The sequence below is a fragment of the Pipistrellus hanaki genome (assembly GCF_964339955.1).
Source record: "Pipistrellus hanaki genome assembly, chromosome: 1".
NCBI lineage: Eukaryota > Metazoa > Chordata > Mammalia > Chiroptera > Vespertilionidae > Pipistrellus > Pipistrellus hanaki.
This window is the reverse complement of record NC_140503.1, coordinates 124,165,977-124,182,383: the sequence shown is the minus strand read 5'-3', so window position 1 is coordinate 124,182,383 and position 16,407 is coordinate 124,165,977. Positions and strand designations below refer to the sequence as shown.

The 16,407-nt window shown below is 40.4% G+C and overlaps 1 protein-coding gene across 1 annotated transcript in view; it reads left to right on the top strand.

Moving 5' to 3' along the window:
- LOC311620869 (uncharacterized protein C10orf67, mitochondrial) overlaps positions 1 to 16,407 on the top strand; it is a gene marked incomplete at both ends in the record, with an annotated part of 148,116 nt that overhangs the window by 56,619 nt on the left and 75,090 nt on the right. Inside the window, 2 exons of the mRNA XM_084880559.1 lie at positions 3,177 to 3,242; positions 7,833 to 7,964. Coding sequence (XP_084736685.1) covers positions 3,177 to 3,242; positions 7,833 to 7,964 — 198 coding nt within the window. The remainder of the gene's footprint in view (positions 1 to 3,176; positions 3,243 to 7,832; positions 7,965 to 16,407) is intronic.

The following is a 16,407-nucleotide window of genomic DNA, read 5'->3' as shown; positions in this document are numbered from 1 at the left end:
TCTAATAACAGCTGCGGCTGTATTCCAGCTGTGGCCACAATAAGGACTTCGTTCTGGGAGGGAGACAGACCAGCAGTCAGAGCTTCCGGCCCAGGGTGTGATCAGCTTCAGGAGGTGGGTGGCACAGAGTGCACAGTGGGCACTCCCAGCCCACTGAGGAGGAAGGGCCAGGGAAGGTTGGGGGAAGGGCACTGACTCCTGAAAGAGAGGTTAGAATTCCAGGGGGAGAAGGGAGAGGAGAGAAGCAGGCAGGGCAGCAGAGACTGCAGCAGGAAAGCCTTATTGCAGGAATCTTCCTGCAAGGGGCCTTTAGTCTTTAAATAATGTCAATGGAAAGGAGAAGGAGGGTAAAAATACAATAAAGAGGAGATCATTGATGAGGAGAGATCAAGGGGGCAGGCAGGATTGTGGTTAATGTCTTTGGTGTTGGCTGGTAATTGATACCCACTGGAAACTTGATGGCTAAGTTATGAAGACTCAACACTAAATCTTTGCCTTCCATCCTTCTCCTTCTTTTATTTTCTCTAAATCTGCTGTCAAACCCCACATCTTCAACTGCACCCCTCACCTCCCTCCTGAGCCGCTCATCTAGCCAGTCCCCAGTGTTCCCCAGCTCTGTCTGGGGACCGCCCTGTGCTGCTGGAGACAACCGGATCCTTGCCTTTGGGCGACATTACAAACAGATGAGGCTTTAATCCAGAGTAGCTGCACCCTTCCTCTGTCTGTCATTTCACATGGATCTGATTAGTACCCTTTCTTACTACCTACCTACTTCAGCTCTTGCAATTTTCATCACTTTTCTCAATTCCAGTTAGAAGAAAACCTGCCTCTTCTCCCCTCCCCCACTGCCATTTTTCCTGTTGATCAGGTCCCAATGAGATCCTATTGCCCTTAATCCTTTCCTATCTTTTTCCTCCTTGAATTTTCTACTGTCTGTGATGGAACTATGCCCCACGTCACAGGTGTCTTCTGCAGTAATGCTGTTTGTTGGCTGTTTCCTCCACCTTTCTCCTTCTCCAGCTTGATGATTTCTGCATCTTCTTCAAGACTTTTGTCAGTGGTACTGCTCTTGTGAAGTTACAACCTGGAATCACAGACCTTATTATAATTACAGTTGCTGTGTTGTGTGGATTTTTATGCTTTTAGACTGCCTAAAGGTTTGCTGTAACATTTGTCCTTATGTTCTAGAGTGGTTCACATCACTCTCCCACCATACTGGATGCCGCAGGAGAAGGGATCTGCTCTAGCTCATTTTTATGCTTCCATAGCCAAATGAAATGTTAGGATCTAAAGGATGTTCCCTACATGTTTATTAAATTAGTGGATATATGAATTAATTGAATTGAACGGATATCAAAACCAGTGGTCAGCCTGCACAATGAAGGGTTTCAGGTTCGATCTCAGACTCGGTCCAGGCTCATGGGGGAGGCAATGAATTTATGTGTCACTCTCACATTAATGTTTCTTGCTTTCTTGGTTTTTTGTTTTTAATATATTTTTATTGATTTCAGAGAGGAAGGGAGAGGGAGAGAGAGATAGAAGAATCAATGATGGGAGAGAATCATTGATTGGCTGGCTTTGCTTGCCCCACACTGGGGATCAAACCCACAATCCGGGCATGTGCTTGGATCCTTAATCAAACCGTGCCCTTCAGGTTCATAAGTTGGCACTCAACCACTGAGCAACACTGGCTGTTTTTAATTGGTATGAAATATGGCTATATATGTCTATAATCATGGTAATTAGATCATACATATATGATGATGTGTGATCATACATGTGGTAATTAGATCATACATCCTTCTGAATGTCCTTCCAGATGAAGCCAGGGCTTCGAGGGAAGCTTGGGTTCCGGGTGCTGGCAGCCGGGGGAAGAAAGGTCTACTCTTGCATGAATTTTGTGCATTGGGCCTCTAGTATGCATATATATCACAAAAACTTAAAATAAGAAATGGGTTATAGAAAGAGTAAATGGCTTTTTGACTAATTAAGACTTGCTTTATAATGTATTGATATTAAATTTTTGGAGATGAAGAAGGTTGTAACTAAATTGATATTTCCTCTGTATATTTTGCTTGCTTATATAATAAGTATCTATCTATAATAAAAGGGTAATATGCTAATTAGATTGGACATCTTCCAGATGACCTTCCGGATGTTCTTCTGTACAAAGCCATGGTGGCAGGGTCCAGCAGAGATCGTTAGGTTTGATCAGGTCTGTAGGAGGAACAGTTAGGGGGATCAGATAGCAAGGGAGAGCAGTTAGGGGTGATTAGGCAGGCCGGCAGAGGCAGTTAAGTACAATCAGGCAGGCAGGGGAGCAGTTAGGGGCATCAGCAGGCAGAGTGGTTAGGTGTAATCAGGCAGACAGGCAGGTGAGCGGTTAGGCGTCAACAGTCCCAGATTGCAAGAGGGATGTCCGACTGCCAGTTTAGGCCCAATCCACAATGATAAGGCCTAACCTGGCAGTCAGACATCCCCCGAGTTGTCCAGGATTGGAGAGAGTGCAGGCCGGGCTGAGGGACTCCCACCTTCCCCCGTGCAGATTTTTGTGCATGGGGCTTCTAGTAATAATTATATGGTAATATGTTATTAGTACATGGTAATCTATAGACATTTAATTTTTTATTGAACTTATAGGGGTTATATTGGTTAATAAAATTATATTAACCAATCTAAATAAAAGTATATAGATTACAATTCTATAATACATCGTATATATTATGTAGTGTGTTCACCACACCAAGTTATATCTCTTTCCATCACCATTTATCCCCCCTTTTAAACTCTTCTGCCTCTCCCACCCCCATTTCCGTCTGGTCATCACCATACTGTTATCTGTCTATGAGGTTGTTTTTTGTTTTTTTTTTTCTTAATTCCTTCACCTTTCTCACCCAGGCCTCCTATGCTCTTCTCTCTGACAGCTATGAATATGTTTCTATTTTGTTTGTTAGTTTATTTTGTTCATTAGATTCCACATATAAGTAAAATCATATGGTGTTTGTCTTTCTCTGATTGACTTATTTCACTTAGCATTAGACATTTAATTTTTTTTCTTTAATCATATTAGGGTCTGTTTTTCTCATATTCAGAAACAAAATATATTTCACTAAATTCTTTTGAGGATTAAATTCAGGTGTTCTGTTTTATAATCAAAATGTAATGTTCTCTTTCAGTTAACTGAGGGTAGAGATAAATTAAAGGCTGACCTTGATGCTGAAAAAGTGTTAGTTCAAGAAATGGTAAGGTGATTTACATTATTTCCTAATAAATTTGAATTCAGGAATTTTATTTAATCATGAAAGTTTTATAAACTGTCTTTGTACCTGTTTATTGTGAACTATTCGTTTTCCCTTTATCAATAATCTAAGTGCATGCATAATTATAAACATTTTTAAATGATCATTAGAGTAGTATTATAACAAATACACTTACTATGTAGAAGAGTTTTACATAAGAAATAGTATTATAATTTAAAGTAGGGTATGAAATTTTTGAATTTTATTATGGAGAGCTCAGTATTTTTAAGAATTTTCCATTTTTAGTTACAAATTGCCCTAAGTGACAACAACAACAAAAGAGAACCCAGCTAGATATTTTGGCATTCTGTGTTAGTTCCATAAGAAAACACTGCCTTTTTATGTTCTTTTAAGAGAACTTTCCAGACGGCTGGTCTTTTATCAGTTGACTACCCACCCCCACCCAGGTCCCCCCATTCTACCCCCCGCCCAGCTTATGGGGTTGTACTTTGGCTTTCAACGGATCACCACTAGTATGTCTTTGTTACAGTAAACTGACTGTGTTTATTATAATCAAAAATAAAACACAGCTTGACTTGCGTTCTAAATGTGCCTGAAAAGAATATGATACTGTTTAGAAGAGAAAAGGTTGTTCATAGGAAATCCACACCACTTCAGATATTGAAACATTCCCCTTTTTACAGCTTGTCACACTTTGTGCCAAGTCATGACTGTTTTCCTAACTCCGTTTTGTTACTCTCGGCACCATGTGTTTTGGGTTCCTTGTCATAGAAATTAATGCAAAACAATGCTCCCGGACTACAATAAAGCCTTCTATGAAACCAACTTGTGAATGCAGGCAAGGAAAAAAAAATGATGGTTAGCTAGTCACAGAAACCATGTGTTAACAAATATGTTATTCTGAACTCTTTACCTTTAAATACCTGCGTATAAAAAGTGGCTTAGTTATTTGCGTATACCAGTACTTGGTGAATCTCTTCTTGCCCCACCCCACCTTCTTCTTTCCAAAGTCCAGGAGTTGCTTCTGAAAACAACTAAATGTGCATGTTGCCATTGAAATGGAAAGTGCCATGGTAGAGTGGGAAGCAGAGGTTAGATTGCCCGTTTGTTAGCAACGTTAGACAAGAAATTAAACTGCTCAATCAGGAAGTTTATGTTTATATTAAGAACAGACCTCATCGTTTTTGAATCACTTTTCCTCTTTATTTGAACTGTATGCGGTTAACCGGTGCTATTCTGCTGCCCACGGGGGAACCAATCACCTTTTATTTCGTTGTTTAGAAGTTTGTTGAGCACCCGCTTGTTGCCAAGCAGCAAGATTTTTTTTTTTTTTTTTTTTTTTTTTTTTTTTTTTTTATCACAAACCCCACAACAGCACAAGAGCCTCAGTCCCTCAGAACTAGTCTTAGGATCCATGTTTGCAGGGGAAGCAGTGAGCTTACAGTTCTTCTGATGACCAAGCTTTCCCTGGCACACCGCTGGGCCCAGCAAGGCCACTGTTTGGCACCCTCACCCCCACCAGGCGTTCTGTATTCTCTGGGAGGGAGGCTGGCTCTGTGGCTACTTGGGCTTCCTTTGTTTCTTGCCAGAGTGCTTCTTTTCCAGAAATGAAGATTTGTGATTGCGCCCAGATGGAAGAGAGGGAGAAGGCAGAGGGACCAGAGTCAATTTGTAAAACTTAAAAAACGTTCTCACTGAAGGGTTTGGTTCCATGCTTGCCTGTACAGTTTATTTTCTGGCCTATTAAAAACCCCGTTTAAAAAGTCATAGAGCTGGTAGTAGAAAGGCCTGATCAGTAAGTCTAAGCAATAAAATATGGAGTGGTTGTATCCTTAGATTGGCTTTAAGGAAAGCATATGAAAAAATGTTATATTTCGCCTCTCCATTCCTTGCCTCTGGCAGCCAGCAATCTGCTCCTTGTATCGATGAGGTCTTTTCTTTTTATTTAAAAATATATATTTATTGACTTCAGAGAGGAAGGGAAAGGGAGAGAAAGAAATCAATGGTGAGAGGAAATCATTGATTGGCTGCCTCCTGCAAGCCCCCCACCGGAGATCAAGCCTGAACCCGGGCATGTGCCCTGAAGGGTAATTGAACTGTGACCTCCTGGTTCATAGGCAGACACTCAACCACTGTGCCACGCTTGCAGGGCTATGGAGTACAGGCTTACTTTTGTTTTTTAAACATTTTATTATAAATAAGATGATATGCGTGGGGTTTTTTTTCTACCTGACTTACTTCACTTGGCATACTGCCCTTAAATTTCATCCATGTTGTCACAAATAGCAAGATTTCATTCTTTTTTATGGCTGAGTAATATTCCATTACATATGTTTATACCATATCATCTTTATCCATTTGTCTATTGATGCTCCAACCAACTGAGCCACCCGGCCAGGCAATATGAATGTGATTTTATATAATAACTTAGTAATTAGTAACTTATTACTTATATCTTGGCTGTTGTAACTAATGCTGCAGTGAACATGGTAGTGCACATATCTTTTCAAGTTAGTGCTTTTTTATTCCTTTAGATAAATACCCAGAGATGGAATTGCTGGGTCACATTGCAGTTCTATTTTTAATTTTTTGAGGAATCTCCATAGTGTTTCCAGTAGTGATGGCACCAATTTACATTCCCACCAACAGTGTGCAACAGTTCCCTTTTCTTCACATCCATGTCAACAGTTGTTATCACTTGTTCCTTCCTGGTGATAGCCATTCTAACAAGTGTGGTTCGGTGTACATTTCCCTGGGGATGTGTGACGCTGAGAACCGTTGGTCATTTGAATATCTTCTGGGAAAATGTCAGACCATCTGCCTATTTTTAATTGGACTGATAGTTGTTTTTTTGCTATTGAGCTATTGTTTGTTGATTGTTTTTGTTTTTTGCTGTTGAGCTGTGTATTTTGGATATTAACTCCTTATGAAATATATAATTTCCAAGTATTTTCTCCTAGTCTATAGATGCTTTTTCATTCTGTTGCAGAAGCTTTTTAGTTTGATATAGTCCTACTTGTTTATTTTTGCTTTTGTTGTGTTTTGAGCATTATATTAAAAAAATATATTACTAGCACCCATGTCAAAAAAATTTTTCTTAATGTCTTCTTCTAGGAGTTTTATGGTTTCCGGTGTTACATTTAAGTCTTTAATTCATTCAATTTAATTTTTTGTGTGGTATAAAGCAGGGGTTTAGTTTCATTCTTTTAAAATTAAAATCACATTCATATGGCCTGGCCGGGTGGCTCAGTGGGTTGGAACATCATCCCCTACACCTACAGGTTGCAGGCTCAATTCCTGGTCAGGGCACATACCTAGGTTTCAGGTTTGACTTCTGGTCGTGGTGCACGTGGGAGGCAACTGATCCATGTTTCTCTCTCACATGAACGTTTCTCCCCCCCCCCCCATTCCCCCCTCTCTCTAAAATCAATAAACATATCTTCAGGTGAGGATTAAAAAGAAGAATAATTAAAATAAATAAAATTACATTCATTACATTATTGAAGTTTGACTACTAAATTATCTGAATTTTCTCAAAAAAATCTTATAAGGCTTGAGATCTATAGCTAGTTTAATAACATATGAAACAAATTATGACCACACCAGCAAACAGTGCATGCTTCTCTATAATCTCTGTTATGCTTAAAGCCATAGATAAATGCTAATGATTATAAATACTTACAATTTTATCTATTTCTGTTCACTTTTTAAAATGCTTTTCTTTCTAGGTACAACTTTATTTTCTCTTCTAATTCATATTCAACATTTTAACTTTATTTTCCCATAATAGTTTTGGCAGTCAGATGGTTTATGATGCTACTCTTTCATTGCTAAAGGTAGTTTTATAGAAAGTTCTCCTTTTTAATCTTTGCAAACAATAACAAATGACAAGGGCCTTTAATTTCACAGGTTAGTAAACATAAAGAAGAAATGGAAATGAGAAGAAGGTTTGACATCATAAGTAGCAAGGTTTGCATTTAAGTCCCCCCCCCTCCCCCCCCCCCTTTTATTCTGTGCTTCTCTTGTTTTGGCATCTTGAGTTTGAAAGAGAAGATGCTTATCAGTGAGGCAAGAAGTGTGAATGGGAGTCCTGGAGACTGACGTGGAGAGAGGTGAGAAGGGAAGATTGAGTGTGAGCCTTGGAGAAAGCAAGCCTGGTGTAAGGAGAGTGCAAGGTGTCGTCCTGGCATACTGATGCACAATCTCAATGCCTTGTCTCCTCATCCCTGTCCCTTCGCTCCTACCTTCTATTCCCTGCCTTCCTACTATGTACAATCCTCCAGCTGTACCATCCCCACTCCTTTTCCAGGTGCCTCCAGAAGGCTTTGAGGTATGTTTTTCTTTGTGCAATAGCATCAATCGGGGGGGGGGGGGGGAGCGCGGGGAGTCCAACTTGCAAATTAAATTAGGCCTGAGCAGGGGTTGCGGGACTGGGAGCAAGAACAGATCCAGGTCCTCAGGGACTGAACACTGAGCTCTGCTATCTCAGCTCAGGGCGAGGGAGGGAAGTAAAGGGACACGACTCTGAAGAAGGAAGTGAGAATAACAAAGTTGGTTCTTCCTGTGTGCCAGACCCCGAGGTCAGCGAAGGAGAAAGAGTCGCCATGGCCCCCACAACGCAGGAGGAAGCCATCTTCCCTCTCCTCCACTGGTAAGCCAAGAAAACGGAAGACAAGGAGGTCTTTAAAGCAAAGGCACGCCGAGGTAAGCACCGCTCAAATGGCCACACCCTGTGACACCTTCATCTGCACAGGGGCTCCTGTGTTGTTAGCGATATCGAAACCACAATCATACCTCACAACCCAGCACCAACAAGGTTGCCAGTCTCATTGATTCTCCTGACTCCCTGCGCACATCTGGGCAGGGGCTCTGGCTGCTTTTCTCAGCACCAGTATGTCTTTGTTAGGTCCCTTAACTTACCCGAGAAGGTGCCACCGCTGCCCCCAGCTCAATGGTTTATATAGCTTAGTCCGTAAGCCTTGGTAGATCTCTATGAAATTAACAAGATAGAGAATCCATATTCCAAGCACTTTCTAGGCTGTATAATCGCTAACTCATTACTGCCCAATAACTGTCAGAAGCTTTACCGAAGCTTCCCTACAGGACACGCAAGTCTACAGAGCATTTGCTGGTAGTATTCTCAGTAGACACCTGGGCTAACTCACACCATCAGAAGTGTGCCCGCAGGGATTATCTGCCCTTGCTGTCTGTTTCCACAGCCTCCTTCCCCAATGATCAGAATCATTTTGCTGGATCTGCAGCAGCACAATTCATCTACATAAAGGGCATGTCCAGAAGTAGCTCTGTGATGTTCAGTTCGACGTTGGCTTATCCTGTGAACATTGCTGAGGCACTTGCTCATGGCATTACACAATGCCTCCCTTTGTGTGGTCTCCTGGGGAACTTTCTTCTGCCCTTCGTTATGGGGCTGGTTGTATTTCTCCGAGCGATTGATCTTTTCCTATGTGCACTGTGAATTGTGTAACTAGTCAAGGCTCAGGAAACTAAGAAGTCACTTGGTGAGTCACCTAGCCAGCGCATAGCACTTCATGAAGAGTCTCTCCCCATGTTCTTCCTCCTCCTCCCTCAGGGGGCAGAGCTGCTTCCCTGGCACTCAAGGCCCGGAGGCACAGAGCAGAACCCTGCTCCTGCGTCATCCTTGCTCCACTGGGCACAGAAAGATCTGGGCATCTCATGCCAACTCCCAGGCAGATGGCTCACTGCTCGGGGCCAGCAGAGGAGTGAGACAACAGGTAGAGAGAGGCGAGGGGTTGAGAAAAAGCATTGTCTTCTAAAAATATTTTCACTTTGCAGAAAGTTAGGAAATCTAGTCAGCTGGAAAACAATGTAATTTCTCAAGGAGGAGAATGACATTTGGGGGGAAATTTGACACATGACTGGCCAGTGTTTGGGTTCCAGAAGTACGATTTTTAGAATCCAGGTCTTGGGAAGCTTTTGATTTTGATTCACAAAAGAACAACAAAACAAAGACACAAACAAGAAAGAACGCTGCCTGAGTAGGAGATGCTGCCTGCTGACTGGGCAGGAAGACCAGCCATCCTGGGTGAGGGGCTCAAGTCCACGCCTTGGACTTAGTCAGCCTGTGGTCAAGCCAGTATCCCGTTCCGGAAGGCTCTGCCAGCTGCCAGAAATCAGGCTGAAGGGCCGGCTCTGTGCGTCAAGGCACTGAGATGAATGTGGACAGGGCTGCCCAGCAGAGTTAGCAACTGGACAGAGTGACGGGTCCTGGGGCCCGAGATGACAGCAGCAGGGGGAGCTGCCCCCATTCCCACAGCAAGCCCAGGGCTGTAAGTCAGTCCCAGAATTCCAGCTTAGAAACTCCTCACTTTACAGATCAAAATTGAGTTTCCAAAATCGCAGCCACAAGGGACAGGCATACTGTCCTCACAGAACATACACAGTGAAGGCGAGACAGAGGTAGACAGGATCTCTGAGAAGTCATTTCAATAGGATTTTCTCTCAGTGTGACAGTTTTTCCTTCTGACTGCTAGTACGGTTATCTTGCTGTTGCCAACCCATAACATTACATTTTGTTAGCTGGATAGACTCTGAAGTTAATGTGTAACAATAAGTGAAAACTGGACCGGAGGAGGTGAGAGATGACGTAACCTGGTATTCCATCTTTATATTAATTAACTTGATTTTACAGCGTAATGTAGTTTTCTAGTTCACCGTTATTACTAGCATATGTACTTTTGTTGTTAATAATAATTCTGTTATTATAAGGGCTCCCTTATATCACCTTCCCACGTGGTCTATTCTTTACCATAGGTTAACTATAGGCACTCTGGTTATAATTTTTCTGTTTCTCTCTTTTAAATATTTTATTAGGTTGAGATAGTTGGGCACCTTAAAAATGACCTTTAAAGGTTTGATAATACTACCACGTGTAAATGGCCAAACGCAGAGCTTGCTGCAGGAACTTTTAAATCAGTCATTTAACTTATCCAATTAATCATACTTATTTTTGAAATCTGTGTCATTCGGTGGGAACAGCACACATGTTTCACTCTGGAGTACACAGCGATAAACTGAGTGTTTAGCCAGTCTGAAAAACGCGATATGAACATCGCTGTCTGATTTCTATTTATGAGCGATTTCACAACTTAAAATTTGTATTTGTACAGTGTTTTGTGCAAAGTTTATTTTTTGATAGCTGTAAAGCATTTCAAATATTAAGGTTTCTCAGAACAAGGTTAAATTGGATTTCCAGGTCCCCCTTCCCCACCCCCACAGCCAGGGTAATTCGTTAATTGAGGTTGCGCCCAGTGAATGCTTCCCTGGAAGATTTCTGAGCGTCCGTGGGGTAACCTGGTCTATGCTGGCGGAACATATGGTGTGTGCTCCGAACCGCAGAAAGCAGTGGGACCCTTCTGTGTGGGAAATGGGACATGGGACAAGGTCAGTTATGTTCCCATTCTTAAAGTGCGTGCAACACAAAGCAATTTGTACTTGATACAAGACTTTAATTAAAACTCTAGAACATTCTTCCTTTCATTCCAGAATTGTTAAGTAAAATATTTTTTTGCAATAGTTTTGCAATTGTGACCATAGTCACCCTTCAGGCTAGTATTTTTTTAAAAGTTATTATTATAGGATATAGAATTACTGTTATTATAGGTATATATTACCATAGGCAATATGGGTGAAGGAAAAATCTTTCTTTCTGAAGCTTCCCATTCCTTTCCTCTACAACCTGTTTATTTCACTCAATTGCACATGAAGTTTAAAATAAATACCATCTGAGAAGAAAATTGTTTCATTATTTCATTCTTTTCCCCCCTTTGGCTTGGTTTGATAAAGTAGACATTTAATAGTTCACAGAGCATTGCAGCAAAGTCAGCATTTTGCTCATTGTTGATCTGGCCCCAGAGGCTGGTGCAGAAATACATACAGAGTTAGGGAATACAGAGATAGGGCAATTCTGGACACGTGCGTGGCTTTCAGATGTTGTCAAAGAATATTTACTGTATTTTGATAGGTTGTGTTGACACAGAATTCCCCTTATGCTGTATCTTTATCTCATATTATGAATCACTTTAAAATATTGAGGTACTTGAAGTAATATACTACAATTACTTGCTTTATTTTAAAATAAAAATTTTCATTTACCATTAAAATGAGTTCAACTTTAGATTCTGTTCTCAGAGAACTGAAATAGAAAAATCTCCTATTTAAAATTCAACTGAAAGGTGGCTATTACTTTCTACAGCATTTTAAAGGGATTATAACTTTATTAGGTCATCTGGAAAACCAGATGGGCTAAGCTCCAAAATGGCACCAGCACCTACAGCATTTTATTCTGAATAGTTTGGTGACAAATTGAATACTTTTCCATTTGTATTTGGAACTAAAATATTTTAGTGAAAATAATATTTAATACTTGTTGCACAAATAAGAAATTTTATTGCTAAAATCACTTGAGGGGTTTTATGCTTTGTCTCTTCTTGTGTATTTGTTGGGGAATGCTTATAAAATTTTATTTGTAGAATTTATGTTTCAGTATCATTTGACTTATGGACCTAAGATATTACCATGAAGATCAGGAAAAGATGAATTTGAGATTTGATCAATTTCTAGTCTTCCTTAGACATTTTCAGTTCTGGGGTCAGATGGTAGGTCCTGACCATGTGTAACATCATCCTTGACTTTGGGAGCACACAAAGCAGCCATCGTACTCCCGACTGCTTGGTGTTGCTTCCATCTGCCTGGCTTTAGCTGTGGTCTTCTCTCCAGTTCCCACTGGAAGCTGAGGCCAGTCTGGAGAACCAAGTAATTCGGCCAGGGTCCTGACACTCCCCAGACCTGGATCTTACTCCTGGAAGACTGAACAATTTGAACTGCTGTCACTCATCTTAATTGCCATTATTAATTCTGTTGCTTGGTGCTATGAGTTATATTATAGTACTACTGCTTCAGTACTGATACTCAAGGCCAAAATCAAACCCAAGGTACCTTCACTCTTTTGGACACTAGCATTGAACTGTTATCTACCCCTTTTGGTTCCAACACTAGCACCTTGTTAGTTTCTCCAGCCCTGGTTTCTTTATATTCTGGTAATAGGTTCTTCTCTCCCTTTTTGTGTGTCTCATAATTTTTTTTTTGAATGCCAGACGACATGTGTAGACTAGTAGAGCCTGAATAGTGAATAGTGTTCATACCTAGAAATGGCATGCCTCTTCTTTTTTTTCTTTTCTTTTTTATCCTCACCCAAGGATATGTTTATTGATTATAGAGACAAAAAAAACATGTGAGAGAGAAACATCAATAAATTGACTCCCATATGCTCTCCAACTGGGCTCAAACCCATAACCTAGCTGTGTGCCTCTCCAGAATCAAACCCACAACCTTTTGGTGTACAGGATGATGCTCTGACCCACTGAGCCATCTAACAAGAATGGCACACCTCTTCTTATATCAGGCTATAAAGAACTGAGCCATTTAGTGAGAAGTTGTGTTAAGTTTGGTGGTTGCTGTGGTTCATTTTAGGGGACCACTGCCTAGATATCCCTTTTGTGATAGGCAAGTGTTTAGAGTGGGAGTGTGTGCTCTTCCACCTTTAGCTTTCAGCAGAACCTGTCCACCTGTGCCATAGCGTTGTTCTCTCTTTATGTATCTATTCCTTCCTTGGTAATAGACTGCTATTGCCTGGTACTTCATAAGTGAGGGTAGAGATGTTTTTTCCTTGTTCTAATCACAGTCTTTGGGAAGTGTTATATGCTTGACCCTCAGAGGTGATCTTTCTCAGGATTCCTGTCCCACTTCTCTGTGGCAGTCAACCTTGGTCTTGTGCATAAACTTGACGTTGGTTAGGTGTTCCTATCCCTGCTGCAATGGTAGGAAACGCCATTTGGTGTTAGTACCAAAGGCATAAGACAATCACCAACCGCTCACCCAGAGGAGGACAGTGTTCTTTTGCTTTGCCTTTGCCATGGGTTTTCATCTGTGCTGTGTAAGTAAGAGCTCTGATGCTTTCCCAGCCTTTTGTGAAGTGGATAGGGCTTGGTGCCCAACACGTCTCCACTGATCACCTTCTTTGAGTCTGATTGGCCAGAGAGTTTGCTTTCCCTCTTCCAGGAACTTCGGTCTTTTGTTTCCTAGGATAAAGGGGCTTGGGAAGATACTTTTCTCTTAGCAGCAGCTGATCCCCTCCCCAAGCCTGCACCATCATAAGTCTCCTGCCCTGCCCTCAGTTTTTCTCAAGAGCATCTTGTAGGAGACAGTGAAGCTGTGAGCATGAACTCTTCTACAGCATGTGTCCCCAGCTACTTCAGACTGTTCTGTTAACCCATAATGCCCTTCGGTAGTTCTTTATATTGTAGCTTGTTATTTTTGTATCTGCTTATGTTTCTACTGGCATGGTACTGCTTCTGCTATAGGTAAGACTGTTCATAGATCATAACTCTCCTTGGAAAGACTCACTCCTCTGGAACGCAGGTTACCTGGTTGTGACTTCAATTCTCTGATAGGTTCAAGAAAAGTTGCCATTTTGTAGTCTATCTGAATTTTTCTTGTTGTTAATCTTGGGATGGTATTTTTTTTTTCATCCCATGTGAAAGCAAGAAGTCTGGATTTGTTATATAAAACAGGTTTATACTTATACAAAATTTGCTCAATAGAGTAAGAAAGAATCTGCCACCTTGAGGTAATCATTGAAATCTTTTGTGAATAAGATCAGACAAAACTTGATGAAGATTTGCATGTACAAGATATGGGGAGCTTCATTCAATGCCGCTGAATATATATATTCACTCATGTTCAGTATTTCACTCCATAGAAGTAGCACAATTTAGTTAACCGATTTCTATCAATGTGCTGGTGCCTTCCTGAAATATTGTTTCTCTTCTATTGTTGTTATAAACAATGGCTTCATAACCTTTAATAAAGGCATTTCCATCATGGAACTGTTTTGATTACAAATTTTTTATATTGAATAATTTCATAGAAGATGTGAAGCTGCTTCTATATACTGATTTCCTGCAGTGGACATAAAGTCTGGGATAATCTGGAGCCAGGTGAAGAGGCCAAGCCCCACATTGACTTTGATGGGCTTCCAGGCCTTTGAGAAGATACGCCAGAAGTTTGCATATGGCCTGGATCAACCTGGATTCCATAAGGCTTCATAGCTCAGGCACCTGCCAAAATGTTTCTGAGGCCCTGGGCAGGCATGGAGTAGCACCCATGGGGCACATCAAATGAGGAAAGTCTTGTCCTAATTTTTTTTTATTTTTTATTTTTTTAAGTTCTCTAATTTAATGTTCTTGTTAGAAGCAAATTTACTAGTGTTACATGTAGACAAATACTTTGTTTTGACTTTTGGCCTACACAATGCTTAGTGCTTGCTTGCATAAAGCCTATGTTTTAGTCTCAATGTTCCTAGTTCTCAAGTCTCTTCTCTCCAGGCTATAAGGTGTGAGGCTGGTTCTCCTCTCTTCATGTGGCTTTGTCACTTCCTTCGCCCACTAACCACCACCCACTGACACAATACTGGTGTTCAAAAAGAGTTGTTTGCTTAGGGATTGAAAATAAAAAAAATATGTTAGTTAAAAGTCACGATTAATGAAGTTTTAGAGACAAGATCACCTTCAGAATGCATTAGGAAGATTGTTTTAATAGTAATATAATTGATGATTTGAAGGAGAAAGAGGCAGTTAGGCGAGAAAGAATGGTCCAAGTTTAAGAAGAGGTATGTTTGCGGAAATCAGAAGAAATGACAGAAGGTAATGACTTTCATTGACAAGGAAAAGGAGAAAGAAGACATCATAAGGAATGTGGTTTCTCTGTGTTAGTTAATATGCATCATGGTACTTCTTTTGTTATTACAAACCTTGGCTGTTCATTCCTAATTTATACGATTATATTTGTGAAATGTTTCCTCTTAAAACAATTTTAAGTGCTTAAAATAGGAAAAAAGTTTAAGAATTATAACTTGTTATAAAGAAATGTCATTTCTTAATTTTATGAATTTTTAGTTATAAATATATATAAATTTAAAAGAAAGCGAGAAATATTTGTAAGAAATTATTTCTAATCACAGCTTTTGATTACCTTTATAATTGTTAATTTACATTTTCCTACTTAGAAAGCTATCTACTTTTATATTAATATTACCATTCATTTTCACCTCTAGCTATTGTTCAGCAATCCAATATTTGTACCTGTCAATGCAGTAGCCACATAAAGACCAGCATGTGTATTCCAGAGAAAGTGGAATGTCAGCAGCTGACAAAACAAAATGACGGTTTAATGTGGACAGAGCCAGTATCCAATATAACATGCTATAGCAAAGTTGAAAGTTCAAGTCAAACTGGAGAGCAAACACCCTAGTCTACTATGGTGGGGTTTTTTTGTGTGTTTTTTTTCCTGAAAAGAGAAGCTATCTTTGTCACTATCACTGTCAAGAGTGTTGTCTTTAGGAGAGATTGAATAATTGTTTGCTTTACAGAAAATATGCTTTAGCACAGTCTTATCTCCAGCATAGCAGCCACCATTTTATGAGAGTCAGGAAAAGCGAGCCTTGAAATTTTTTACTATATGTGAATTTAAACACAGAGTCGTTTTTTATAAACTTTCAATTGCTGATAGGGCTTTGGATATAGTGAAATAAATAAATATAAATGTCTTTCCACATGGAAGCTTGTTTTGCTTTACCAGTTTGTTTTTCTAGCTTTCCATGGATTCATTTTTAAAATTTGAGGTTTTTTCTTTCTGTTACCGTATTGGCAAATGCCCTCCAAAGCTTGTGGCTCTTTCCCCAGTGATTTCCTAGATTCAGATTAACCAAACAAACTCACTCTCAGCTTGTGCCCTGGGAGAGAGGCATGTGAAGTGGATCATGTCCTTAGGTGGAATGACCCCCAAAGCACATGTCTTCAGTGACCTTGGTGACCCCACGTTTTTGAAGCCAACAAAGGCTAATGATAACAAAGACTATTCATTATTTTTGTCAAATTGGTGTTGTTGTGCCTTAGACTTTCTGTTCGGCTAGCTTCCTGTCATATGAGCCTTGGGAAGACAGTCACTATACTGGCGGTGGTAGGTGGCAGTTTCCTCTAGGAAGTTTGAAATACAGTGTAGACAACTAAGGGGAAAATTATTAGGATAGTTCTACGGTCACCAAAGAGCT